The sequence below is a fragment of the Triticum dicoccoides genome, chromosome 7B, assembly GCF_002162155.2.
Source record: "Triticum dicoccoides isolate Atlit2015 ecotype Zavitan chromosome 7B, WEW_v2.0, whole genome shotgun sequence".
NCBI lineage: Eukaryota > Viridiplantae > Streptophyta > Magnoliopsida > Poales > Poaceae > Triticum > Triticum dicoccoides.
The window spans coordinates 492,442,866-492,469,809 of record NC_041393.1 but is presented as its reverse complement, the minus strand read 5'-3'; the positions used below and the strand labels follow the sequence as shown (position 1 = coordinate 492,469,809).

At 44.1% G+C, this 26,944-nt stretch overlaps 1 protein-coding gene across 1 annotated transcript; it reads right to left on the bottom strand.

Annotated features, from left to right (window-relative positions):
* Positions 1 to 1,752: 1,752 nt before the first annotated feature.
* Positions 1,753 to 10,570, bottom strand: LOC119342081 (transcriptional elongation regulator MINIYO-like). Its single transcript, XM_037613924.1, has 10 exons — positions 10,199 to 10,570; positions 9,263 to 10,076; positions 9,073 to 9,185; positions 8,254 to 8,441; positions 7,244 to 7,349; positions 6,909 to 7,169; positions 5,792 to 5,980; positions 2,805 to 5,060; positions 2,368 to 2,571; positions 1,753 to 2,251 (listed from the first exon to the last, which is right to left on the bottom strand). The coding sequence occupies exons 1-10, from the start codon at positions 10,439 to 10,441 to the stop codon at positions 2,087 to 2,089; spliced, it is 4,539 nt and encodes a 1,512-aa protein (XP_037469821.1). The 5' UTR covers positions 10,442 to 10,570; the 3' UTR covers positions 1,753 to 2,086.
* Between the last annotated feature and the right edge of the window lie 16,374 nt (positions 10,571 to 26,944).

The following is a 26,944-nucleotide window of genomic DNA, read 5'->3' as shown; positions in this document are numbered from 1 at the left end:
CGAGCCTGGACGCGGGCCAAGCCAGTGGTGTTTTTTTTTTTTTTGCTGGACACGGGGGGTCTAGTCGTTGGGGTCGCCAGATTGGATGGCTGCCAGGCGTCCGGCCGAAAGTTGGGCCAGCACGCCGGCGCCTATCACTGGCCAAATATATATCTCGCCGCGAGTTGGATGCTAGCCTTGCGCTAGTACATACTAGGACAGCCCAGCTCACGGGAGGCCACAACCTCGTTTATTTCTGGTTTTTCACTTTTTTGTTTATGTATTCTTTTTTTACTTTTGTTTATACTTCTAAATATTCTTAATAAATATATTATAAAAAACACTTTACATAAACATTTGAAGAAAATGTTAATCAAACATTTAAAAAATGTTAAATATGTATAGAGAAAATGATTCTCATGTGTACAAAAACTGTATACAAAAAATACAATATGTATGAAAGGAATTGACATTTTTTAATACAAGATTAACAATTCTTTTTAATACAAGATTAACATTTTTTGAACACGTAGTCCCAGGTTACATGATCCTAGTCTATACAGGGAATCAGAGTCATCCATCAACTTATCGTGTATGCCAAATCTCTTGGAACCTTCTGATTATACGCCATGAGTCACCTGATGTTTGGCTGGACATTTGGGTTTACCCGAAAATTCAAGTCAGATAATTCGGGTTAGAAAATTCGGGTTTGGAGAAACTTCCTGTATCCTCACCTACAGGGCGATATTGGATAGCAATTCGACAGTACTGTTTCAACGGCATATATGATACTGTAGATAGATACTCCTAGTACTGTAGTGGCATATTTATAACCACGCGCAGATACTGATGAAAGCAACTACATAGACATTGCCGGGGCCCGGGAGGGATCCTTCATGTGTTGGCCAAAAGAGATCTCTTACGGATACGAGCAAATGAAGCGGATCTGCACATGCTCTCAAGTCCTGAGTATTCACACGCCGCGCCCACACGGAACACTGGACAGCGGTCAAACCAGCTCAAGTGTTTTTTTTTTTTTGAGTATCAGTACAGATACAAGCGTTCATATACACGCGCATACACTCACTTCTACGCGCGCACACACACTTTACCTCTATGAGCACCTACGAGAGACTGAGCCGGTATATTATCTTGAAATTTACGAAGCCACCGTAGACGCCTCGTCCGTAAATCCTGAAATAAATTTAGGAATGATACGAGCACCAGAATTTAAACCTTGATGGATTGGAGATACCACTGCCCACCTAACCATTTCAACCATTGATTGGTTCGCAACCAGCTCAAGTGTTGAACTCCAAGAGAAGACGCTCTCCAGTCTTGACAGGTCGGCCGTTGGCCCTCTGTCCAGTCTTTTCTTTTTTTTCTTTTCTATTCTTTTTCTTTTTTGCGGGTGCCCCTCCCCTCTGTCCACAGTCAACGTCTGGTCCACGCTGGGATATAAGAGCTTGCCAAACAATCATGGCGGTGATGCCGTTATTTACATCACGACAACACTGCCATGTGACATAACAGACAACACCACTACTTAATTCGGTCTGAGCGTTGCTTCTGAGAATAAGTACGATTTCTGTACGATGGAGAATGGCCACCGACCGTTGATCAGCAAACATTTTTATATACAGAAAACAACGGACGGGTTCAGCAGCGATTACGAAACCGAATCAAGCGACACGCGTAGAGTTTTTTCTTTTTTTTTGATGGGAGCGACACGCGTAGAATAAATAAATGCAAAAGTCGTAATTACCCAGCACATATCCGGGTGGGGAAGCAGATCTTCTTTGAAGCCGGTTGATATTTTTAGTCCAGTTTGTTTCCCACAAGCATGCGCATGACCACATACACCTTTTTTTTTTGAGGGCACGCACACACCTTACAAAGCGTTCATCACCAGTCGTTGTTCATCGCGGTTCTATAATCACCACTTGTAGTAATGGACACCGCCATTTTTACAATCGTCACTACCGCCCAGTAAAACACCCTTGGAACTATTCTCAAGACCGCTGCCCCTAGAACCAGGCCAGCCAGTTAGTCTTCAGCCTTTGGCATTCATCAATCAAAAAGGAAAAAGAGTCTTCAACCTTTAAGCCTAACTAATAGCTCCCTCGATCGATGTCTTCAGCCTTTGAACCTCAGCTAAGAGGGAAGAGTTCATCTCACATGCATCCTTCAAGATTTCAATTCTCCGTCCAACTTCACTGCCGTACTGCGAATCCCGTGGGATGCCTTGCAGAACCAGACTATGGAGCATAGCCTGTCAGACCGAATTTTTTCCCAAAAAAACAAAGGACGGGGAATGATTAGAAAATTCTATGTGTCGCAGCAGCATAAGGAGTTCACGTTGTTGAAAACTCAGAGGGGAAAGGTTACCTCGTGGTGCTGCTTCTGGGAGTAGCACCGGATGAGCGACTTGACCATCTTGTTGCGCACTTTGACGGAAGCACTGCGCCGGAAAACAAAACCGGACAAGTGATGCTTCGCTAGTGTGAACGACATGGAATCCCTCCGAGCAGCCTTGTCCAGGATACCAGATGTCCATGATTTGGCATAAGCCTCCAAGATTCCTTCGTCGCCCTACAAATGAAATTCATAAGTATGAAAGGTCAAGCCATCACTTCTTATCAGACATCTAATAATTAGCACCAAAATAGCAATGAATCATGTGCTCTTTGCATAGTCTCTGTTGTGCAATGTGCAAGCACTAGACGAGTTAAAAGTAAATGATGAAAACAAATTCATAGTCCATCCTGTCACTACCAAAGATGCTATCCTGAAGAGAATCATAAAATGAACCAATGAAACAATACCTCAAGAGGCTCCAAGTATCCTTTAACATCACCAATGCATTTGTCTAGGGGAGGCAACAGTTCAAGCACATAAGCAGTAGACAATGCATTCCAGGCTGCCAGCCGAACCGTAGTCTCAACACATCTATGCAAATAAATGGCCACTTGCCGACCAAAAATAACATCTCCATATGAGACAGCTGCGAATTGATCTACAACACTCTCGACAAAAGTAGTGTAGCTCTCATGAATTTTCTCCTTGAATCTGAGAATTTCGTGAGTGTTAATTACTTTTACTTCTTCAACAGTGGCCACAGATCCTACAACCTCATCATTATTAGCAGAGTGAGATCTATAATATTTCTGGCATAACATATCCAGATGCTGGCCATACAATTCTTGCAAAACCTCAAAAACATCCTTGCTTCTATCTTCTTGAAGCAAGTCCATGTTAGTGCGGACAGAGGCAGAAAGTGCATGCATTTTCCAAACCAAAGGGACATCAAGAGATGGAGCAGCTGAAACAGCTTCCAGACCCAACAAAAAGATAAGACCAGCTCTTGAAACATCAGCGTCATCAGTGCAGCAGATTGAACTTAGAATCCAATGCACAGGAAGAGGCAGTCTCTGGTGTGCCCACTCTAGAACTAACGTGCTGCAAGGTGGATTTACAACTTCTGTTAATTCCATTTCCTCTTGAATCGTCTCTAACATTTCTGGTACTTTTGGCTTATTTATGGCACTGTTATTTCTTGCATGTTTGTCTGGATTCTTCTTCTTGATGGCCAACCATCTGGATCTGAAATGTGAATTTAGCACATTGCTAAAATGCTGATACTCATCCTCAGTTATGTCCCACTCAAAAGTTTTTGGTAATTTCATTTGAGAAGCCAGACAATGTATGGAAGATCTGAGACATTTCAGAACTGAAGGTTGGAAGAGGATATCAAAGGCTCTCTCCAAGGTAGAGATCTGGCCAGGTCCTGCAATCAAAGATACACCAAGGACAGGACTGATTCTCTCTAAAGCGTTGGTGAATGGATTAGTTACATTATCCAAGTTTGCACCTTTACTGAGGGTAACAAGGCCTTCTGGCGCAGCAGAGACGATTTTTATCAACTCTAGGACCAACTGTGAATCCAGTTGTGTAAGTAGGCATTTCAGAGACCAAAACCCACCCCCGCACGTCCCCCAGCCAAACCCAACACCAGGAGCTAGTCCTCCTCTACCAAACATCTCTATGTTCTTTAATACAGGCCACTGTGAGGAAATCAATGGCAACAGCGAAGTAAGAAAGTTCAACAAGTCATTTTGCCATAAACTGGAAATGCCTTCTTGTAATATCTTGCCAGCTAGCCCTGCTTTAGATTCTTTGAGATGCTCAGAACTGTTTATTGTCGCTCTCTGGATCACTCTGTCAACAGAACAGGATAGCTGCACTAATCGTTGAAGGCAACTTATGGAAGATAGTGATGCATCGACATCACCCCAGCATCTCAGATGACAAAGTCCCTGCACCAACGATACACCACGGGACGGCAGCTGCTCAACTTCAGTGCACGAGAAGCTGAAAAACCCATTAGTAATTATCCCCAGGCCAATTTTAGGGACAAAGTCCGGTATCCAAGGCAAGCAGTAACTTCTACTATCAGGAGTGCCCTCTGGTGATATTCTTTCCAATGTCGAATTAAGCATGCCTAGTACAGAAGAAATCAACAAAACCAAGCAGCTTTGCTCCGGTGTATGTGTTGTATTCTCATTCTGCCCATTGATCAGTGAACACAAGTAGGGAATATCATTTAGATGTAACCAAGACAGCGCCGAATTTACCATTGGAACTACATGACTCCAAGACCACATCTCACCATAACTGCCAGGAACTCCCATGTCTTGCTTGCCAAACTGCTCCACTGAGTGAAGAAGAGGCAGCCTTTGTGCCAGAGCTCCTAATACAAGAAACGACTCTCTTGCAATTGAACTAAACTCAGAAAGAACATTGTGTTCACTTAGATTCTGGAACACTGGAGGGCTGAGCCACGGGCATAGAACAGGAAAGAAATCTGTGAAGTGTGATATGCAAAATCCATAAGAAATACAGGTTCTCCAAAACCGCAGCTGCTCGACCATCATTGCTGAACTCAACTTGCATTGTTCCTTTCCAGGTTTTATCCAATCCTTAAGGGTATAAGCCGGTAAGTACCACTGCCACATTGCCTGATGAAAAACTCCATTGTTCACAAAATTCAAGCATGTTTGTCTGTTGTATTTGGATAAAACCTAGCAAAAGGAACAAATGACTTTAGATGATAACAAAGAGACCTTCTGTTTGACAAATATAGAAGCTATAGTTAAAAAAGTGATTGTCGCATTTTAGTATGAGCAGTCTCAACTAAGAATAGCTTTTAGTGTGCTCATAGTATCACCTAATCTTAACAACGGGACAATCGTATTAATAAGCAACTCAAAGGAAGATTGAAGATCCACCAAATAGTTTCTGCGTCAGTACATGCATTGTGGAAGGGGGGTTGATTGGTTGACATAAGTTGCAAGGGCAATACTAAAACAATACAATTCCTATGTATTCAGATCTCAGAAGCTGCAAACAAAGAGGAGACCTCAAGATGAGATTGTTGGTTGTTAGTTGACATTAAAAAGTATTAACTCATTCAAGAATCAGTTATGACAAGTGACAAACGAGCCTTTAATTTTGAGTTTTGACATCACTGATACAAGGTGTTAAAACACTTACATCCAACAGGACACCACTTTTGAGTTCAACTAACAATAGACAATTAAGCAACAAAATCAGAATAGATTACTGGGAGAAGCATAAGTAGATCTAGTTATAGATCTATGAAAAGCAAGGATGATCAATAATGAAACACTACACTACCAACAAAATGCAGCTTCAGGTGTCAACCGACATAAAAACACGATATGCCAATGTACGATGACAGATATCTATCATGTTACCCTAAAATATGAGATTGCCTTAGCAGCAAAGATACCTTCAACAAAGTAACCCCTCTGATCATTGACGGGTGAATTTCCATTGATCCTTGCCTGTCCAACAGCTTAACAACACATTGAACAAGCTTTGTACAATTCAAGATGGCATCGGCAGATTGTGGAGAGTGTCTGGCTAATGCCACAAGAATTGAAACGAGATAATCTTTTTGAATTTGAGGCGGGTCCATCTGAATCAACAAAGAGGTACAGCCTGAATTTAAGATCCTTAATCATGCTCACCAGTTTCCACAACAAAACTAAAAGATGGACAAAATCAAATCAAATAATTTGTTCAATTATCTGAAAAACAGAGCTTTGTAGCTTAGTAATAGAAGTGCAATACAATGTCATCTCTATGAAAGAAACAAACAATCCAGGCAGCACATGGATGTTCCAAAAATTGTTCCAAAAGGTAATATATGCTATTGGATGGCAGGAAACAATAATGTTCAGATGTTTGAGTTAGTACTATTGCACACCTACAACTGCCAATGGCATACAGTTCTTAGAATACAAAGGATATTTATATTATTCAAAGGGTAAACAAGTTAATACTAGTGGAACAGGAGGTGCTGTGCTAGAGGCATATAATTGATATTTTAATAAAGTATACATAACAAGCATTACTATACAAGACTGAACAAACTTTGGAGGGGGGGCGGGGGGGAGGCCTGTGACTAATAGACAACACAGTTCCGTGCAAATAATTTGGAGCAAATGCTTTTGTTAGGGCCTGTTTGGTTCCAATAAGTCACCTGACTTATAAGTCAGGTGACTTAAAACCAGTGACTTATAATTCACCTGACACACCTTCCCACATCAATCAACATCATGCAGGTGGTGGGACCCACACAAAAGGGGATGACTTATAAGTTTTAAGTTGGGGTGGAGCAACTTATGACTTATAAGTTGGGGTGACTTATAAGTCGGGTCTGTTTGGCAAAATAAGTCACTTTTTTCACTTTTCGACTTATAAGTTGATGACTTATTTGGAACCAAACAGGCCCTTATTCTAGTGAAATAAAAGAAGGCACAAAAGCTCTATGTCTAGCCGAAAGTCTGTATGGTTGTAAAAGAAACACGCTGGACAAGAAAACTCAAAAGGTAAAGATTGACCTCCAAAAGGGAGCAAATACGTGGTAGAATTCCCATTCTAATAAGACCAGCAGCAACATCCTGTCCAGACACAATAACATCATCTTGAATGGTGTGTTTCTCGTCACTTTCTTCTTCATCATCTTCACCATAGTGTGGAAGTATATTGGATGGTTTTGTGTTGTATTTCCAAAAACCCCCTTCAAGAAAACCTCCATCCACGTCAGGTTTGCTACGAAAAACAGGAGCTGTGCAGATATCTTCCATCTTATTTATTAATTTCTGCACGTGCGGGAGATCAGCCATATAAGACTCAAATTTGTAATAATGAAAGAATAGACGGTTAAGGGAGTTACCTCTGAAAAATCAAAATATGACTCATTCATGTCATAGCTCAACATAACATTAATAACTTTAGCGCAAGTCAAAACTACAGACTCATGGTTATCATCCAATGCCATCCTGCAAATGTGTCAGTTAGCGACAAGGTGGTAAAACAAAATATAGAAACAAAAAAGATATATGGCATGACAAGGTATCAAATTGATGCCTTTTGACTTATAGAAATACCATGCAAAATATCTAGGTGTACATTTGCTAACTGCTGGTTGTGTTAGGTTCTTCTATGATTTCCAGAATTTGGTTATGAGACTTAATATGACTGCAGTAGTTAACAACCTCGTAAAAATAATATACCAATAAACGTCTAAGTGCAAACAGAAAATATGAATGGGGAGGGAGGAGTATAAGAGCATCCGCACCCAACACCTATAAATTTGACGTGCTACAGTGGGCATTTCTGTCTTCTCTTTCCACTCACCTTTCTTAGTTCTTTAACCACATCCCTTAGCACACCATCTATAGGTGCTAAGGAGTCCAATACTTATTCAAATATAAATCTATTTTGCTTAACATTGGGTGCTATTGCTAAGCTTTTTTACCTTAGCACCTACCCTCACATGCACTAGCACCAGCGCTAGCCAATTTCTATTACTATTAGCATCCAGGAATGTGGATGCTCTAATAAGGTTAGGGGATAAATACATTAATATCATCTTGTAAATCACTGATAGTTTATGGATGAGATCACTTTAAACTATTACTAACACTTACTACTCTCTAATATGACAGCTAAAAATACGATTGTTTGAAGCATGCATTTTCAGGCACAGATGCAGCTATTTAAAATGTCTTGAAGGAAACTAAGCACATCTCTGTGGTACATGTTCCGTTTGCTCGACTATACTTGATAGGATCGTGTAGTACATGTATGCTCAGTGGCTCTCCCCACTATGATGAACTAAATAACATTGTATGGCAACAATAAGCAAATTTAAAATGAAGTTATCAGCTCAGAAATAAGTACCTTAGAGAAAGAACCAACTCTGGTTCGGGGCCAAGGGCATAGGCCCAAACTGCTTGCCAATCATAAGCTTTCTCAGCATAATTAGCTCCTTCCACATTATCAGCTAGATCCATCTTATGCAGGTTGTGCAATGCCCTATTCAGAACAGAAGCAAGAAGCTGCAGTCCTAGTACACGCTGCCCAGGAACCTATAGTTTGAACAGTAAAGCTGAATTACATAGTGTTTCTACATATTTTTGGGTCACACTTCAAGAATTGAAGCAAAACTATGAAGCACTTCTTCATAAACTGAGATTTGTGAATTCAATGAAGCAGGGAACACTAAATACCATTCCTACACGCCCACCCCTAGCAGGTGGTCTCAAGCAATCTGAATGAGTTATGTTACAACCCCTATCTTTTACTTGTTCTGTTTTATATACCGATGATTAAAAATTACCACTTTACTAGCAAGTGATTCTGGGGAAACAAATTAATGGAATAGCCTCACTGATCAGTCTAGCATAATAGCCAGTATGCCATTTCATGACAAATGCATGCAACCAAAGTAGTAAAAGTTGAAGCTCAACAACCTATCCAGTTGAATGTGGAACGCATGCAGATCTTGCAATTGTAAATTTAGCAAACCTACCAGGCTTGGACAAAAGTTTATTAAAATATGTACCACACAATCAATTGTGCATAACATGAACCCCGCAAAATTCAAGAAGAAATCCATATATGTTCCAATGTTCATGTTGCTCGAATTTGACACTGAATACAGCCAAACGCTAAGTCTGTTTTGCCCATCCACCATGTGGTAAAGTTTATAGAACAAACCATGCTCCTGGTAAGTGCCAACGCCTCATTGATTGTGTAACCAACAGCTGCAGGATCTCCCTCTGTTCGTAGGAAGTCACGCTCAGCTACGCTTTCTCCATGGGTCTTCTTGCCTACAAGCAGAAAAGGCAAGCTGTGATGCCACCCCAAGAAGCTAAACTCAGAGAGGGCAAAGAAGGAAGAAATTTACCATCTGGTTGCTCCTGACAAGATTGAAATCCCAGAATATCTCCATCTAATGCAAACCTACACAACCTGATCCGCTCCACTCTCTCACTCCATGCCTTCCAAGAGTGTGCACTCTGCTCACCAGCAGTCAAATGCTCGCCTGGAATAGCCTTTGCAGTCTTCCTTGGCCCTGAAGTTTGCCTACTCTTATCCTTACCCTCATCTTTCTTGCCACCAGACTTCTCCCTCCCCCGACGCCTCAATACCTCCACCAGAGCTGGATCCATCCTATTCAAAATATCTGCCTGTGCCTCCGCTATCTCCTCTGCCGACATCCCTGCCAGCCTCGCTGTGTTCTCTGCGTTAATCTCTGCTGAAATCGATGGCTCCCCATCATCGAGCTGCATACCCTCTCCTTGCAATTCAGCAACCCCAGCCCCACCTTTCGTCAATCCATTCTCTGCATTAATCAGCTTCTTTGACAACACGTCAGAAACCAAACCCGTCGGGCCCAATGCTTCCCTACCATTTCCACTGTCCAGCTCCATGCCATCTCCCCCCAATCCCCTCTCCCCCACCTGACCAACTACATTTTTAACCTCAGCCACATGATCAATTTTCTTTGTGTTGTCTTTCTTCGCCTGCCTCCGCTTGGGGGGCACATCGTCAGCGACGAACTCTCGCCACCTGCTGAAATCCATGCCCTTCTTCTCTTTCCTCCTCACAGGACCGGCCACCGCAGCCGCGGGCTGGTAGTCCATGTCGTCCACATCCATCCCGTAGTCCTCCTCCTCCCCTTTCTTCTTGTCGGCACCCTTCGCCACCGGTTTCCAGTGCTGCATAGGAGCAGTTAATCAGTCGTAAAGCACAAGCCAGCACTAACTGAATAGGAGAGGAACAGGTTGGCGGGTTCAGGGTTAAGCTAGGGTTTCAGGGAGGGGCGACAGCGGCGGCTTACGGGGCCATGGGAGCGGTGGCGGGCGACGGGGAAGGGGAGGACGGTGGGGCGCGGGGCGGAGGAGGGCGCGGCGGCGGAGAAGCCCTTCTCGACGATGGCGCCGACGAGGTGGGCCGGTGAGACCACCGTCGCTGCCGCGGCGGCCGCGGGTGGAGGCGGCGGCGGGTCGAAGGGCCCCTCCACGACCTTGCGGCGCGCGGGGAGAGCGCCCGGCTGGTGCCTCCGCTTCGTCGCGTCTTCCATTGGCGGCCTGGTGAGCGGAGCGCGGCCTTGGTAGTTGGCAAGGGAGGGTTTAAGGGGAGGAGCAAAGGAGGGAACGAGGGAATGAGGGGATTCGCTGTGGTTGGTTTCTTTCCTTCTTCCTGTTTGCAACTCGATCGCCCGATTAGCTCTTTGGTCGTGTGAGGCCTTGTACAAGGCGTTTAGGGGTTGTTTGGATGGAGAGTTTTTAGAGAACCAGCTCTCTAAAAACGTGATTTCTGTTACAACCACCTAAAAATTTGTTTGGAATATCTAACTAATCCGTGGATAAGTAATACTGAGTTTTATAAAATCTCAAAAAGCCAGTTTATAGAAAAACGACTATTAGTCATTTTTCTACAAACGCATTCTCTACCATCGCGCAGGCCAATACCCCGCACGGCCTATTTTGGCTATTTGGATGCATCGGCTGGTTCAGCTTCATGGTCTACGTATGCATTAATTCTTTATCGTCTATTTTTGTGTCCAAGTCGTCCTTGCTGGTAGCTCCGTCGAGCGTCAACGGCGCCGTCCAACACCGGCACCATGACAGCGGCGACGTCGAACTCCGTGATGTCCGTCCTCTGCCGAGACAACGTCGCCACGGCCGGCAACGGCTTGTCCGGCTCGCCATGTTATCTCCGCCATGCTCAGCTTGGGTGCGGCTGACACCGTCGCTGGCAGCGTCCTGCTTCATACCGGCGTGCACCTGTACGAGCGTCGCTGTCACTGCTACATCGACCTGCCGCGTGCACATCATAAGCTAGCTAGCAGGAGAGCCATACATGTGTGTCATACAGCATGCAAGGAAGATGACGAAAGAAACATGCAGAGGAAGGCTACTAGCGAAGAGCCATGGCCTCTGGGACGAGCGGAAGACAATTGTGTAATCGTGTTTTCCCCTTTTTCCACCCAAACAAGGGATTGTATAGACTCATCGTAACAGAAAAACTAACAAAAACTGGTTTTCCTAAAAATCCTCTAAAAACCAGTTTTCCAAAACTCCACATCTAATTCTTTGTATCCAAACAACCCCTTAAGGGGGTGTTTATAAAGAAATAAACCAGCATTTCTTTAAGCATCGGTGCTTGTTTATAGATGAAGGACGTTTGATTAGACGTCTCTTCTGCAGAAATAGGCATCGGTGCTTGTTTAAAAAAAAACGGTTTGTTTTTCTAAGCATCTAGCATTGTATAAGACCTAGCAGATTTTCAAATTTTTCAACGCGGTGTCATTTTATCAAAGTCAAATCTGGCAATTGTGTGTGCCTTTGCTTGGTTCCATGATGAGATTTCACCCATTATTTGAATATATAGAAGCGTAACAGAACATTTTATACGAGTGACTAACACCACGATGAACTCATACATTGTTACAGAATTTAAACAATCATCCATACACAGTAAAAAAAAACACTCTAAAGTATACTTCAGGGCCACCCTCATTGATAATACGAATAACATATTGTTCTATGTGTTTTGCGTATACATAGACAGTCATCAAACTACAAAGTCCACATGGATTTGCAAAATCAAGCGGAAAAAGTGTAACTAATGTTGCTTTTCTAAAGGTAGAGAGGTGTACGTGTTGAAGATTTCACGCTTTTAGAATGACGTCGTGTTCTTGTGGTTATGGATGGTGCTAACTGGCCAACGACAACTCGGATTAATAATTGCCGCGCCCTTGTAAATATTGATTGTACTGTAGGTTTTACCGTTTTAGTAGCGAGAAATCGCACAAGCTTAAGTTTTAGTTACTATCAACTAAGGGTGTATTTGGTTGGAGATTTCGAGAAGAAGAGCGTCGGAGTTGTTTGGTAACTTGGAAGGTGAGATCCTCTCTAATCCTTTCAGGGGAGGATCGAATCGATCTTCTGGATCTTTTGTTGATTCGGTTTCCACGGATTTGGCTGGCTCTGTTTCCGAATTTTGTGTTGACTGTAATGGGGATTTGGATACTGAGCGTGTTAATTTGGAAGGGCAATCAAGTGTGATAGGAATCAGCGAGAAATTTCAGCGTGGAGTAGCCATGCCTTCGATCATTTGTTTGGAAACCGATGACGTTTTCCTTATATTAGGGGGAAATAGAGTAATATACGTTCGGGTTTCTAAGGCAGTATCTGTAGAAATGAACGTTTTTTCACCCTGCCCAGATTATAGTAGGAGTCATCAGCGGGAGCTGATTGTTGATCTGATTGTAGATTTTGCTATTGGCGTTTATGATCCATATGAGGAAAAGGGAGCTAATTTTGCTGTAGTTATTAGGAAACTGAACATTTATGGCTTATTACTCATGGTTATTAGCATCAATTCTGGTTTTGATAAGGGAGAGGTCGTTTGGAAGGGAAACTTGGCCTGCTATATCTATGGGTACGGGAGTGGTCGGGCCTCTTCACCTATCCTACCATTGTATAATCATCTGTTCTCTGATCCTTCCATCCCTTGCGGCGGCTTAGAGAGGTGGTCCATGGCGGGTCAGGGAGGGTTTGTGAGTAGTGCTTTGGGGAAGAAAGTTGTGAGTGGTGTGAGCTCCAGGGGGGTGACGGATGCTGCGACGGGAATGCGCTCTTCACAGGCCATCGACCAAGCTGGGTCCTCTCTTCGCCGGCCTCTTGTCATTGACATGGAGGCTGCCCGCAAGGCTGTCAGCGGGCTCCTGGTGGTGGGGCGCCTCCTGTCCCCTTTCCAGGTCAACCCGAGGGTCATAGTCGACGACCTCCGGAGCACGGCTTGGAAGCACCAGGGTGAGTTCACCATCCAGGAGGTGGCCAGCGACGACGGGAGGTTCATCCTCAATTTTGCCGCTGAGAGTGACCGTCGGTTTGTGCTTAAGGCGCAGCCATGGCATTTCAAGTGGGACGGCCTCATCTTCGCCGAGTTCGACGGCAAGGGCGACCCGGCGGAGGTCGACCTTGGCGTCATGACCATATGGGTCCAGGTAGGCGATCTCCCGTTCGAGTTTAAGACGAATAGTGTAGGGTGGTCTCTTGAGGATCAACTAGGAGAGGTGCTGGAGGTTTCGCATCAAAACCATGTAATTGTTGAGAAATATCTGCGGGTGCGTGTGAAGATATTATTGCATGAGCCTCTGAAATGCTCTGTAGAGATTACTCCTTTAGGTAGTTCAAAGATCTTTAAATATGATGTAAAGTATGAGAAACTACCTTTGTACTGTGAGTGCTGTGGGATAGTGGGTCATACATCAGAGAGGTTTTGTAAAACTCCAAGAGAGGAGAGAGTAGTTTGTTTTCCAAAAAACCTTAGTGTTGAGCCCTACTGGAAGAGGCAAGGTGCTAGTAGGAGGGGTCTTCTCTTCGGGAACTATGTTCGCGGCGGTAACAACTCGACTACAGGCATCGTCAACAACAACATCACCAAGGCCATGGATGTCGTCAAGGTGGCCAGTGCCGTGAGCGGGCTCATGATCTCTGATAAAGGGGCCGCTACTTCCGTCAAGACGAACACCGGCCAGGAGGGCCGGACTCAGGGGATCGTGGCGCCTACCCCGGCGGGAACGCCGCTTGGTCAGGAGGACCAGGCTGGCGCGCTAGCTGATCCTGCCGGGCGGGGCCAGGAGGTCCAGCGTCGCGTGACCATGCTGGAGACACGCCAGAATGCGGAGGTTGACCATAGTCAACTTTGTTATGATGTTGTACATGCCCAAAGTACACATGCAGGTCACTTGGCCATGATTTCTCACGCACAGGTGAAGCCGAGAGAAACTCCAACACATGGAGATGATGCTGGCGAGTTTCTCTTTCAGCCGGGGGTGTTGGAGGCGCTGTCTAGCGTTGTTGCAGCGAGAATCGCTACGGCCGGGGGTGATGCAGAGAAGAATGCTCTACCCTTTAAATTCAGTGCAGCAAAAATTCCAACGCGGGGCAATTCAAAAAAGACAGATAAAAAGAAAGGGGGGCAAACAGAGTTGAAGGTGCTCGCAAGCAAGTGCTAGGGAAAAAAGGGGGCATTCTTTTGGGGCTCCTCCAACGGGCAGTGATTTAGAGTTTTCTTTTGAGAAAGAGATGGATAGTTATGAGCGCATCTTATATGGTGATGTAAATGCCACATCCAAACGGGTGTGCACGGGTAGAGTTGTTGCAGTCCAGGATGAGGAAGGCGGGGTTACACATGTTGTAAAGGATACTGATGAGAAGGAGGAAGAGTATGCCCCGCGAGGTGGGGAATCAGTTGGCGAAGAAAAAGATGAGATTGGCACATCGGCGGCCTCCGAGGAGGAGGACCGCCGGGCCAAATGAAAATCCTAGGCTGGAACTGCCGTGGCATGCTCTCCAACACGGTAGTTCGTGAGCTTCTGGAGCTACAAAAGCGTACAAGGGCGGATTTAATTTTCCTCTCTGAATCCCATTTGAATAATTGTAAAGCCGATGAGCTTCGTCGCGTATTAGGTTTTGATTCTATGTTTGCAGTGGAAAGTGATGGTAAGGCCGGAGGCCTCGCTTTGTTTTATCATGAGTCCAATAAAATTGAGTTGAACTATGTCTCGCCCCATTTTATTGATATTGTTTTTATGTATGAGAATGTGGTTCAGTGGCGGTTCACAGGCTTCTATGGTCATCCGAAATGGAATGAACGTCATCTATCTTGGGATGACATTCGCAATTTACATAGTAAGAGCAACCATCCATGGGTGGTTTTGGGGGATTTTAATGAAATTTTATACCCTTCAAAAAAAGAGGGTGGTGTAGCTAGACCACTTGGTATGATGAGAGAGTTCCGTGAATGCCTAATGGATTGTGGTCTCGACGATTTAGGCTATACAGGCGACCTTTTCACTTGGTGTAGAGGCGAAATTTGTGAGCGTCTTGATCGGGCGGTCTGTAATTTAGCGTGGGCAAATAAATTCCCACGTGCGGGAGTGACCAACGAAGAACATGTTCATTCTGACCATCGTCCAATCGTACTGGATACGGATTTTTTGGATGAAAAAATCTTCAAACGACCAGAGGGACGTGTTAAACAATTTGAGGCGAGGTGGTTGAAAGAAGAGACAGTCACTGAAATTGTTAAGGCATCTTGGGAGAAAGCAAAGCTTGCAGGGATTGGACATTCACTTGCTGATCGTACAAGGGCAGTGCATGCCGATCTGCATACTTGGGACCGGGATACTCTAAAGGGACCGAAGGTGAGAATTAGGAAATTGGAAAAAGAATTGGAGAAACTAAGACGAGGCCCTCTGGATACGGAATCTCGATGTCGCCAGAAGGAAATTATTGTGGTAATTGAAAATATATTGGATCAAGAGGAAATTTTCTGGTTACAAAGAGGACGGGCGAACTGGTTGATGCATGGGGATCGTAATACAGCTTTCTTTCACAACGCTGCCACGGCCAGGAAAAAAAGAAATAATATAAGGAAACTCTTAGATGATTCAGGAAACTGGGTAGAAGAAAAGGAGTTGAGGGATCACATCACCAAATATTTTTCAAAGCTTTTCACTTCGGAAGTTCAGCATCCTAATCAAGAAGTTTTATCACTTGTCCGTAGGAGAGTGTCAAATGAAATGAACAGTGCTCTACTTGCCCCTTATACCGCGGAAGATGTTCGCAAAGCTTTATTCGATATTGGGGACTTAAAAGCTCCAGGACCAGATGGTCTCCATGCTATTTTCTATAAAAGGTTCTGGCCTATGCTGGGGGAGGACCTAATTGAGGAGGTTCTGAAAGCAGTCAACACATGTACTATCCCGACAGGTTGGAACGATACGGCGATCGTGATGATTCCTAAGATTAATACACCAGAAAAAGTAACACAATTTAGACCGATCAGCTTATGTAATGTGGTATACAAAATAATTGCAAAAATGGTGGCTACCCGTTTGAAGGTTTTTTTTACCAGAAATCATTAGCCCAACACAGAGTGCATTCGTACCGGGAACACTGATAACGGACAATATTTTAGTGGCCTATGAATGTTTTCACACAATTAAGAACAAAAGAGAAGGTAGAGAGGGATTGTGTGCCATAAAACTTGACATGCGCAAAGCATACGATAGAGTCGAGTGGCCTTTCTTGAAAGAGATTATGTTGAGATTGGGTTTTCATCAAGAATGGGTGAATTTGATTATGCAATGTGTCTCAACTGTCGAATACAGAGTAAGGATCAATGCAGAGGAAAGTGAGAGCTTCAAGCCTACTAGAGGATTGAGACAGGGTGATCCGCTATCACCATACCTCTTCTTGCTATGCACAGAGGGGTTAAATGCATTGCTGACACATGCCGAGGAAAACGAATACATATCAGGAGTTAAAGTATGTAGGGACGCCCCGCCAGTCACAAATCTTCTCTTTGCGGATGATTCATTGATCTTGATGAAAGCCAATCAGAATAGTGCGGCGGCCCTGAAATTAGCTTTAGATTTATATTGTGCGGCATCGGGACAACTGGTAAGTGTGGAAAAGTCCAGCATTTTCTTTAGCCCTAATACAACGGTTGAGATCAAAGAAGAAATGTGTATAACGCTGAATATAATGACGGAGGCAATGAATGATACATACCTGGGTTTACCAGCCAACGTGGGTGCTGACAAATCAGACTGCTTTAAATTTCTGATTGAACGAATTATTAAGAAAATTAGTGGTTGGAAAGAAAAACTACTGTCCGCCGGGGGGAAGGAGATCCTACTCAAGGCTGTGATCCAAGCCATACCTACCTATGCAATGTCGGTCTTTAAAATTCCTAAAAAAAATTGTAAAGGAATCATTGACGCGATAGCACATTTCTGGTGGGGTGACGAGGAGAACCAGAGGAGGATGCACTGGATGGCCTGGTGGAAAATGTGTGTACCAAAAAACCAAGGTGGAATGGGATTCCGTGATATCCACTGTTTCAACCTGGCTTTGCTCACCAAACAAGCATGGCGTCTTATTGATAATCCTGATTCCTTGTGTGCCACTATTCTGAGAGCCAAGTACTACCCTGATGGCGATTTGCTGAAGTCTAAGCCAAAGCGTGGTGCTTCTTTCACCTGGCGGAGCATTATGGCAGGTATAACTACTCTGAAACGTGGCTATATTTGGCGAGTGGGTAATGGACATAACATCAATATCTGGGAAGATGCCTAGATCCCAAACTGTGTCACTAGGAAGATTGTGACCCCTAGGGGGAGCCATTTGCTATCAAAAGTGAGTGACCTGATTGACCCTGCTTCCAACAATTGGGACGAGGATCTGATTAGACAAACTATGTGGCCCATTGACGCACAACGAATTCTTTCAATCCCACTTTCGCAATATGATATGACAGATTTCATTGCCTGGAGTTACACAAAAAATGGTATGTTCTCGGTAAGGTCTGCTTACTCGGTGGAATGGAATTATCAGTACGGGAGTAGACTCAAATATTCTAATGGGATGGGGCGAAGCATACCAAATCCTATTTGGTGTCAGATATGGAAGTTATCCTGCCCAACAAAAGTTAAAAATTTTATATGGCGTACATTACATGGCACTCTCCCATGCCGGGTAACACTCGCTAATAGACACATGAAGGTCTCGCCCTCTTGCCCGACTTGCTCTCGGGGTTTAGAAGATACGAAACACATGCTTTTTCTCTGTAGTAAAGCAAAGGAGGTTTGGAAGAGACTAGGGATGGATGTGATTATTGAAAAAGCTTGTGAGGTTGATCTTGCCGGGGAGGCAATATTGGAATACCTTCTACTTCTTCCAGACCAAGACTTGAGTATTATGGGATACCAAAATATACGTGAAATGATAGCTATTTCAGCTTGGTACCTATGGTGGGAAAGACGAAAGTTAGTGCATAAGGAATTAACTCAGAATGCAAATCAGATAGCAATGGGGATCATAGCTCTCACATCCAACTTTGTAAATGCATCATCTCCAAAGGCCACGATGAAAAAGGGGGGTTGGTACTGCCCTCCTAGGGATTTTGTGAAACTTAATGTTGATGCCTCTTTTGATCATGATATGTTGAAGGGTACGATGGGGGCAGTTTTAAGAGACCACAAAGGTAGGTTCATTGCAGGAGGAAATGGAAAGATTGACTATTGTGCGGATGTTTTGATGGCTGAAGCTTTAGCTCTCAAGTTTGGCCTAACAATGGCGCAAAGGGCAGGGTGTAACCGCCTAATCATCAACTCAGACAACATGGAGGTGGTTGAGACCATGCAGGAAGGAGGACAATCAATGGGAGCGGCGGCAACAGTTTTCGAGGATTGTTACCACTATGCCTGTGATTTTGTCACGACTAGATTCAAACATTGTAATAGAGAGGCAAATAAAGTAGCTCATGAACTTGCTAGATTAGCTAGATTTTCTTCGACTTCCGACTGGTTTGAGGAACCTCCAAATGAAATTGTAATGATCCTCACAAACGATGTACTGGTTATTTCAAATGAATAAAGTTTCCTTTTAAATCAAAAAAAAGGTGTATTTGGTTGGAGGTTTGGATGGGATGGCGCATGGATGGTCCATCGTACATATGTTTGGTTGGAGTAGTACAACAACATAATGAAATAAAGGTGTTCCACTAGAGGGAACATTCCATGCATATTATGAAACCGATTGATAACACCAAGTTGGGGGAATCACATGGTTCCTCGCTTTTCCCCTTTCATCGCCCGAGCCTTTATTCTCTTAAAAAAAGACTACACGCTCATGCTCAAACCCCTACTGTCATTGTTGTCACATTAATCCCAACGAGAGAAGCCCCTCTCTATTTGGTTAATCGCCTATGTCTGGACGATAAGGGTCAAGTGGTGGTTCTGGCTCAGGCTCTGAAGCTGATGTCTGGCCTCGGTGCGCATAAACAGCCGCCGGCAAGACGAGGTAATGGCCTGCAGTTAAATCAAACAAAGAGGGCGCAAGCAAGATAATAATCTCATTGTGTTTCTTATTAAATCTCAGATTATACAGAAGCATCTTATCATCATTGTTAACAATAAACTCATGTGCTACCATGCTCTTATAGTCTAGAAAAGTAGGGGGTAGCAGTTTTTCTTCTTTCTCATAATGCCTAATAGGTATCTCAAAGTGTTTAGCAAGGTGTGCAACATAGATACCTCCAAAGATGGGGCCCTTTATACGATTCAGACTTAACCGTTTAGCAATAATAGACCTATACTACCAGAATTGTCATGAAATAAAGCATGGAACAAGATAATAATATCAGGAACACTGAGGTTTCCACAGTTTCCGCAACCAATTAAGCATCGACTAGCAAATATTGCAAAGTAGCGTAAAACAAGAAAATGTATGCTAGTAAATCTTGCATCGGAAACCTTCATCGGTTCCCCTACAGTAATAGTATCAATAAAACCATCCACATATTTACGATGTGGTTCCTCTAAGCTGCCCTCAAAGGGTATTCTACAGGCCGCGCAAAAATCACGTAATGACATCTCCCTAGTGAAGGAAATATGCCCTAGAGGCAATAATAAAGTTATTATTTATTTCCTTATATCATGATGTAGGACCTTGAAGTATGTCTAGAGGGGGGGTGATTAGACTACTTGACCAATTAAAAACTTAACCTTTTCCCAATTTTAGACTTTGGCAGATTTTAGCTATCTTTGGACAAGTCAAGCAATCTTCACGCAATTCAAGAACGCATGCAAAGAGTATATGAGCAGCGGAAATTAAAGCATGCAACTTGCAAGAATGTAAAGGGAAGGGTTTGGAGGATTCAAACGCAATTGGAGACACGGATGTTTTTGTCGTGGTTCCGATAGGTGGTGCTATCGTACATCCACGTTGATGGAGACTTCAACCCACGAAGGGTAACGGTTGCGCGAGTCCACGGAGGGCTCCACCCACGAAGGGTCCACGAAGAAGCAACCTTGTCTATCCCACCATGATCGTCGCCCACGAAGGACTTGCCTCACTAGCGGTAGATCTTCACGAAGTAGGCGATCTCCTTGCCCTTACAAACTCCTTGGTTCAACTCCACAATCTTGTCGGAGGCTCCCAAGTGACACCTAGCCAATCTAGGAGACACCACTCTCCAAGAAGTAACAAATGGTGCGTTGATGATGAACTCCTTGCTCTTGTGCTTCAAATGATAGTCTCCCCAACACTCAACTCTCTCTCATAGGATTTGGATCTCGTGGAAAGAAGATTTGAGTGGAAAGCAACTTGGGGAAGGCTAGAGATCAAGATTCATATGGTAGAAATGGAATATCTTGGCCTCAACACATGAGTAGGTGATTCTCTCTCAGAACTGGTAAGATGGAAGTGTAGGTTTGTTCTGATGGCTCTCTCCATGAATGAAGAGGAGGTGGAGGGGTATATATAGCCTCCACACAAAATTTAACTGTTACACACAATTTACCAAACTCGGTGGGACCGAATCAACAAACTTGGTCGGACCGATTCAGTAAACCTAGTGACCGTTAGGATTTTCGGTGGGACCGACATGCAAGTCGGTAGGACCGATGTGGTTAGGGTTAGGGCATAACGTAATCTCGGTGAGACCGATTACACAAACTCGGTGAGACCGATTTGGGTAATTATCTAACCAGAGAGTTGGTCAGGTAAACTTGGTGGGACCGATTCGCTCTTTTCGGTGAGACCGAAATGTTACAAAAGGGAAACAGAGAGTTTACATTGCAATCTTGGTGGGACCGATCGCTCACTTCGGTTAGACCGAAACATTACGAACGGAAACAGAGATATTACAATCCCATCTCGGTGAGACCGAGATCCCTATCGGTGAGACCGATTTGCCTAGGGTTTGTGGCAGTGGCTATGACATTTGAACTCGGTGGCGCCGGATAGAAAGAACCGGTAGGACCGATTTTGACTTTGGGTTTAGGTCATATGTGGATGTGAGAAAGTAGTTGAGGGTTTTTGGAGCATATCACTAAGCACTTGAAGCAAGAGGCTCATTAAGCAACACCTCATCCCTCCTTGATAGTATTGGCTTTTCCTATAGACTCAATGTGATCTTGGATCACTAAAATGTAAAATGTAAAGTCTTGAGCTTTTGAGCTTGAGCCAATCCTTTGTCCTTAATATTTTGAGGGGTCCACTTTCATCATCCATGCCATGCCATTCATTGAGCTTTCCTGAAATATTTTTCTTGGAATAGCATTAGCTCAATGAGCTATATGTTGTTATGAATTACCAAAACCACCTAGGGATATTTGCACTTTCAATCTCCCCCTTTTTAGTAATTGATGACAACATATAGATCAAAGCTTCGAAAAATGATAATAAGATTGAAAAACATCGTCGCTTTGAGAAGTATGTGATAAGCAAGAGCTCCCCCTAAATTTGTGCATAGTTTAAGATTTTCTTTGGACTGCAAATGCACAAGGAATTAGGCTCATGGGTTACTCTTCCATGTCACATACATCTTGGTGGAGCGCTCAAAATAATAAAGATTTAATACATGCACTCATCACCAAGCAAAGTGAATGATCATATAAGGATAAGTAAGATAATATCATCTAACAAGCAAGTGTAGCTTGTGATCAAACACATGATCATCAATGTCTCACAGATAATAGCATAGTATCTCAAGCAATCAAAAGCAAACAAAGTTCAACCAAGAAGACAAGAGAGAACAAAAGCAAATCCTCTCTCTCGAAGCCTATGATCTATACATTTTTCTCCCCCTTTGGCAACAAGTTACCAAAAAGTTCATAGAAAATGCATAGCACTAGATCGACTCTCAGGCTTGATCTTCAGGTGGTGGTGTAGAGATGACGCCGAGGACAAAAGCTTCAGTAGATGTGGATGGAGCTGAAGGAGTTGGTACTGGAGCTGGTTGCACTGGAGCTGTAGCTGGTGCAGATGAAGTGGCTCTGGTGTCTGTCACTGGTTCTGCAGCTGATCTCTGAGCTCGAGGCACTCTGGCAAATGCATCAGTAGTTGTCCTGCCCTTCTCTCTTACATGTCATCCTGTAGCTGCTCCACAACTGACTGAATCTCAGTTACTTTGACATCTAAATCATAGAATTTTTGTTCCATGATTCTTTCCAGGCTCTTCTGGTTTCGAGTTAGGGTGGCCAACCCCTTCTCAATCCTCGAAGTTGATGCTATCAAGTAACCAAGCTGGTCCTGCTTGTTCTTCAAAAAGTACTCAGATGCCTCCTCTTGAGTTGGCATCTTGGCAGCCCTCTCTTTCTTTGCTTTCTCCTTCTTCTCTTGAGCTTGTACTGATGATGGTTCATTCTCATTCATCACAACTTGATTGTCCTCAAAGTCTGGATGGAGAACAAGGTGTTTCTTATCCAACAGATATGTTCCTGTGCCCATCTTTGAGTTAATCAACTCCTGAATTTGTGGGGCATATCCACAACTTCTCTTTTGGTCTGCTGTTGTCCTCTTGATAGTCTCAACTATGAGGCTCATGACCTTGAATTTGTGTGGCACATCAAATATGTGTAGCAAATTAATTGCATGCCCTCTGATCATGGTGTGGTCACCTGACTTGGGCAAAAGAGTGTGCCTTAGGATCTAGTTGATCATTGGAAGCCCTGGCAGAAGAAAATGGATTGACCCAAACTTGAAAGTTTCAAGAGCTGCATCTGGGATCTCCTTGTACACATGTGACATAGAATTGTGATCCATCTTTTTCTTGGCATAAATGTCCAAGTCATCTTCACTCTCCTTTGGGGCATTGATCAGATTGGCCCATTCCTCAATAGTTGATTGGTATCTCGTACCTTCAGACATCCAAACTATCCTGCCATCTGGATAGAAATGTGCTGTGGAGTAGAATTGCATAATGAGCTCATCATTCCAGTTTGTGAGCTTCTGCCCAACAAAGTCTGCAACTCCACACGCACTGAAGTTGTCATACACTCCAGGATAGTGTTCTTCATTCTCCTTCATGTAGGTCCAGTCGACCCACCTCATGTCACAAACTATAGGCTTCTTGTCCAACAACACTGTCTCATAGAAGTCATGTTGTTCCTTAGTGTGGAACCTGTAGTCAACAGCAGTCCTTCTCCTGATAGCATAGGGATCAGACAACCTCCACTGTCTGAGTCATGCATCCTTTCTCAACTTCATGTTCTCAGCCACACGATGAGCATCATTGTGGTCTGGAATCTTTGGCTTCAACTTTCTCAGGATATGCTCTTCATCTTCTTCTTCTTCAGCAACAATTTCAGGCACTGGGGCCTTGTTCTTCTCAGCAGCTGGTATACTCCTGGTATTCCTCTCTAGTGCACTCTTGGGCTTGGAGGCAGCTTTGGGTGCTTATTTGGGCTTTTATGATGCAGCCCCTGACCTTATAGCATCACCCATCAGCTTTTGTGCCTTGGATGCTGGTGCAGCAACCTCTTCTTCCTCTTCCTAAGAGTCTCTCCTCATAGAGGGATTGCCAAGAACTTTGGCAATGGTGGTTCTGACTCTCTTCTTCTTCTTGTCTTGTCCAGTAGCCTCATCTTCTGACTCAATAGTAAACTTCATGGTTTCTCCAGTGGCAACCTTCCTGGGTTTGGAAGTGGGAATCCTCCTTGCAGGTGCCTCTTTGGGATCAGGTTTTTCAGGTACTTGTGTTGATCCTCTGACCTTCAGCATAGGTGTCCTCTTGGCGGGGACCTTCCTATTAAGTCCAGGCTTTGTGTTCTTTGCTGAGCCATACTCCTTTTTGAGCACTACCTTCTTGGAAGTAGCCTCATCTTCAGCTGCCACATAGTCCTCATCCTCAGAGTCTGAGGTTCTCTTCCTTCTGGCTCTTGTGGCAAATTGCTAGGAGTGCTTCTGCTGCCATCATCTGAAGTGCTAGAGGGACTAGTGCCCTCACTCATGTGAATCTGCTCTTCTTCCCTGTTCTGGCTGTCACTTTGGTCTGACATGCTGAAAACACTGACTGCTGACCCTGTGAATAGTTATAGATGAGATAGAGTGGATGAGCATCAGAAAACGCAGAGATTTTTGCAAAAGAATGATGAACTCCTTTCTCTTGTGCTTCAAATGATAGTCTCCCCAACACTCAACTCTCTCTCATAGGATTTCGATCTGGCGGAAAGAAGATTTGAGTGGAAAGCAACTTGGGGAAGGCTAGAGATCAAGATTCATATGGTCGGAATGGAATATCTTGGCCTCAACACATGAGTAGGTGATTCTCTCTCAGAACTGGTAAGATGGAAGTGTAGGTTTGTTCTGATGGCTCTCTCTACGAATGAAGAGGAGGTGGAGGGGTATATATAGCCTCCACACAAAATCTAACCGTTACACACAATTTACCAAACTCGGTGGGACCGAATCAACAAACTCGGTCGGACCGATTCAGTAAACCTAGTGACCGTTAGGATTTTCGGTGGGACCGACATGCAACTCGGTAGGACCGATGTGGCTAGGGTTAGGGCATAACGTAATCTCGGTGAGACCGATTACACAATCTCGGTGAGACCGATTACACAAACTCGGTGAGACCGATTTTGGTAATTAGCTAACCAGAGAGTTGGTCAGGTAAACTCGGTGGGACCGATTCGCTCTTTTCGGTGAGACCGAAATGTTACAAAAGGGAAACAGAGAGTTTACATTGCAATCTCGGTGGGACCGATCGCTCACTTCGGTTAGACCGAAACGTTACAAAGGGAAACCGAGAGATTACAATCCCATCTCGGTGAGACCGAGATCCCTATCGGTGAGACCGATTTGCCTAGGGTTTGTGGCAGTGGTTATGACATTTGAACTCGGTGGCGCCGGATAGAAAGAATCGGTAGGACCGATTTTGACTTTGGGTTTAGGTCATATGTGGATGTGAGAAAGTAGTTGAGGGTTTTTGGAGCATATCACTAAGCACTTGAAGCAAGAGGCTCATTAAGCAACACCTCGTCCCTCCTTGATAGTATTGGCTTTTCCTATAGACTCAATGTGACCTTGGATCACTAAAATGTAAAATGTAGAGTCTTGAGCTTTTGAGCTTGAGCCAATCCTTTGTCCTTAATATTTTGAGGGATCCACTTTCATCATCCATGCCATGCCATTCATTGAGCTTTCCTGAAATATTTGTCTTGGAATAGCATTAGCTCAATGAGCTATATGTTGTTATGAATTACCAAAACCACCTAAGAATAGTTGCACTTTCACATGATAAATGTTTATTATTCATGCTAGAATTGTATTAACCAGAAATATAATACATGTGTGAATATATAGACAAACATAGTGTCACTAGTATGCCTCTACTTGACTAGCTCGTTGATCAAAGATTGTTGTGTTTTCTAACCATAGACATGAGTTGTCATTTGATTAACAGGATCACATCATTAGGATAATGATGTGATTGACTTGACCCATTCCGTTAGCTTAGCACTCGATCATTTAGTATGTTGCTAGTGCTTTCTTCATGACTTATAAATGTTCCTACGACTATGAGATTATGCAACTGCCGTTTATCGGAGGAACACTTTGTGTGCTACCAAACGTTGCAACATAACTGGCTGATTATAAAGGTACTCTACAGGTGTCTCCAAAGGTACTTGTTGAGTTGGCGTATTTCAAGATTAGGATTCGTCACTCCGATTGTCGGAGAGGTATCTCTGGGCCCTCTCGGTAATGCACATCACTATAAGCCTTGCAAGCAATGTGACTAATGAGTTAGTTGCAGGATGATGCATTACATACCGAGTAAAGAGACTTGCCGGTAACGAGATTGAACTAGGTATTGAGATACCGGCGATCGAATCTCGGGCAAGTAACATACCGATGACAAAGAGAACAACGTATGTTGTTATGCGGTTTGACCGATAAAGATCTTCGTAGAATATGTGGGAGCCAATATGAGCATCCAGGTTCCGCTATTGGTTATTGTCCAAATACGTGTCTCGGTCATGTCTACATAGTTCTCGAACCCGTAGGGTCCGCATGCTTAAAGTTCAATGACGGTTATATTATGAGTTATGTGTTTTGATGTACCGAAGGTAGTTCGGAGTCCCGGGTGAGATCAGGGACATGACGAGGAGTCTTGAAATGGTCGAGACATAAAGATCGATATATTGGACGACTATATTCGGACATCGGAAAGGTTCTGAGTGATTCAAGTATTTATCGGAGTACCGGAGAGTTACGGGAATTTGCCGGGGAGTATATGGGCCTTATTGGGCCATACGGGAATAGAGGAGAGAGGCCAAAAGGAAGGAGGCGCCCCCCCTTTGGTCCGAATTGGACAAGGGGTGCAGCCCCCTTTTCCTTCTTCCTCTCTCCCTCTTTCCTTCTCTCCTACTCCAACAAGGGAAGGAGGGGTCCTACTCCCGGTGGGAGTAGGACTCCCCGTTGGCGCGCCCTCCTCCTAGGTCGGCCGCCTCCCCTCCTTTATATATGGGGGCAGGGGGCACCCCATAGACAACAACAATTGATCACTTGGATCTCTTAGCCGTGTGCGGTGCCCCCCTCCACCATAATCCACCTCGATAATACCGTAGCAGTGCTTAGGTGAAGCCCTGTGTTGGTAGAACATCATCATCGTCACCACGCCGTCGTGCTGACGGAACTCTCCCTCAAAGCTTGGCTGGATCAGAGTTCGAGGTACGTCATCGAGCTGAATGTGTGCTGAACTCGGAGGTGCC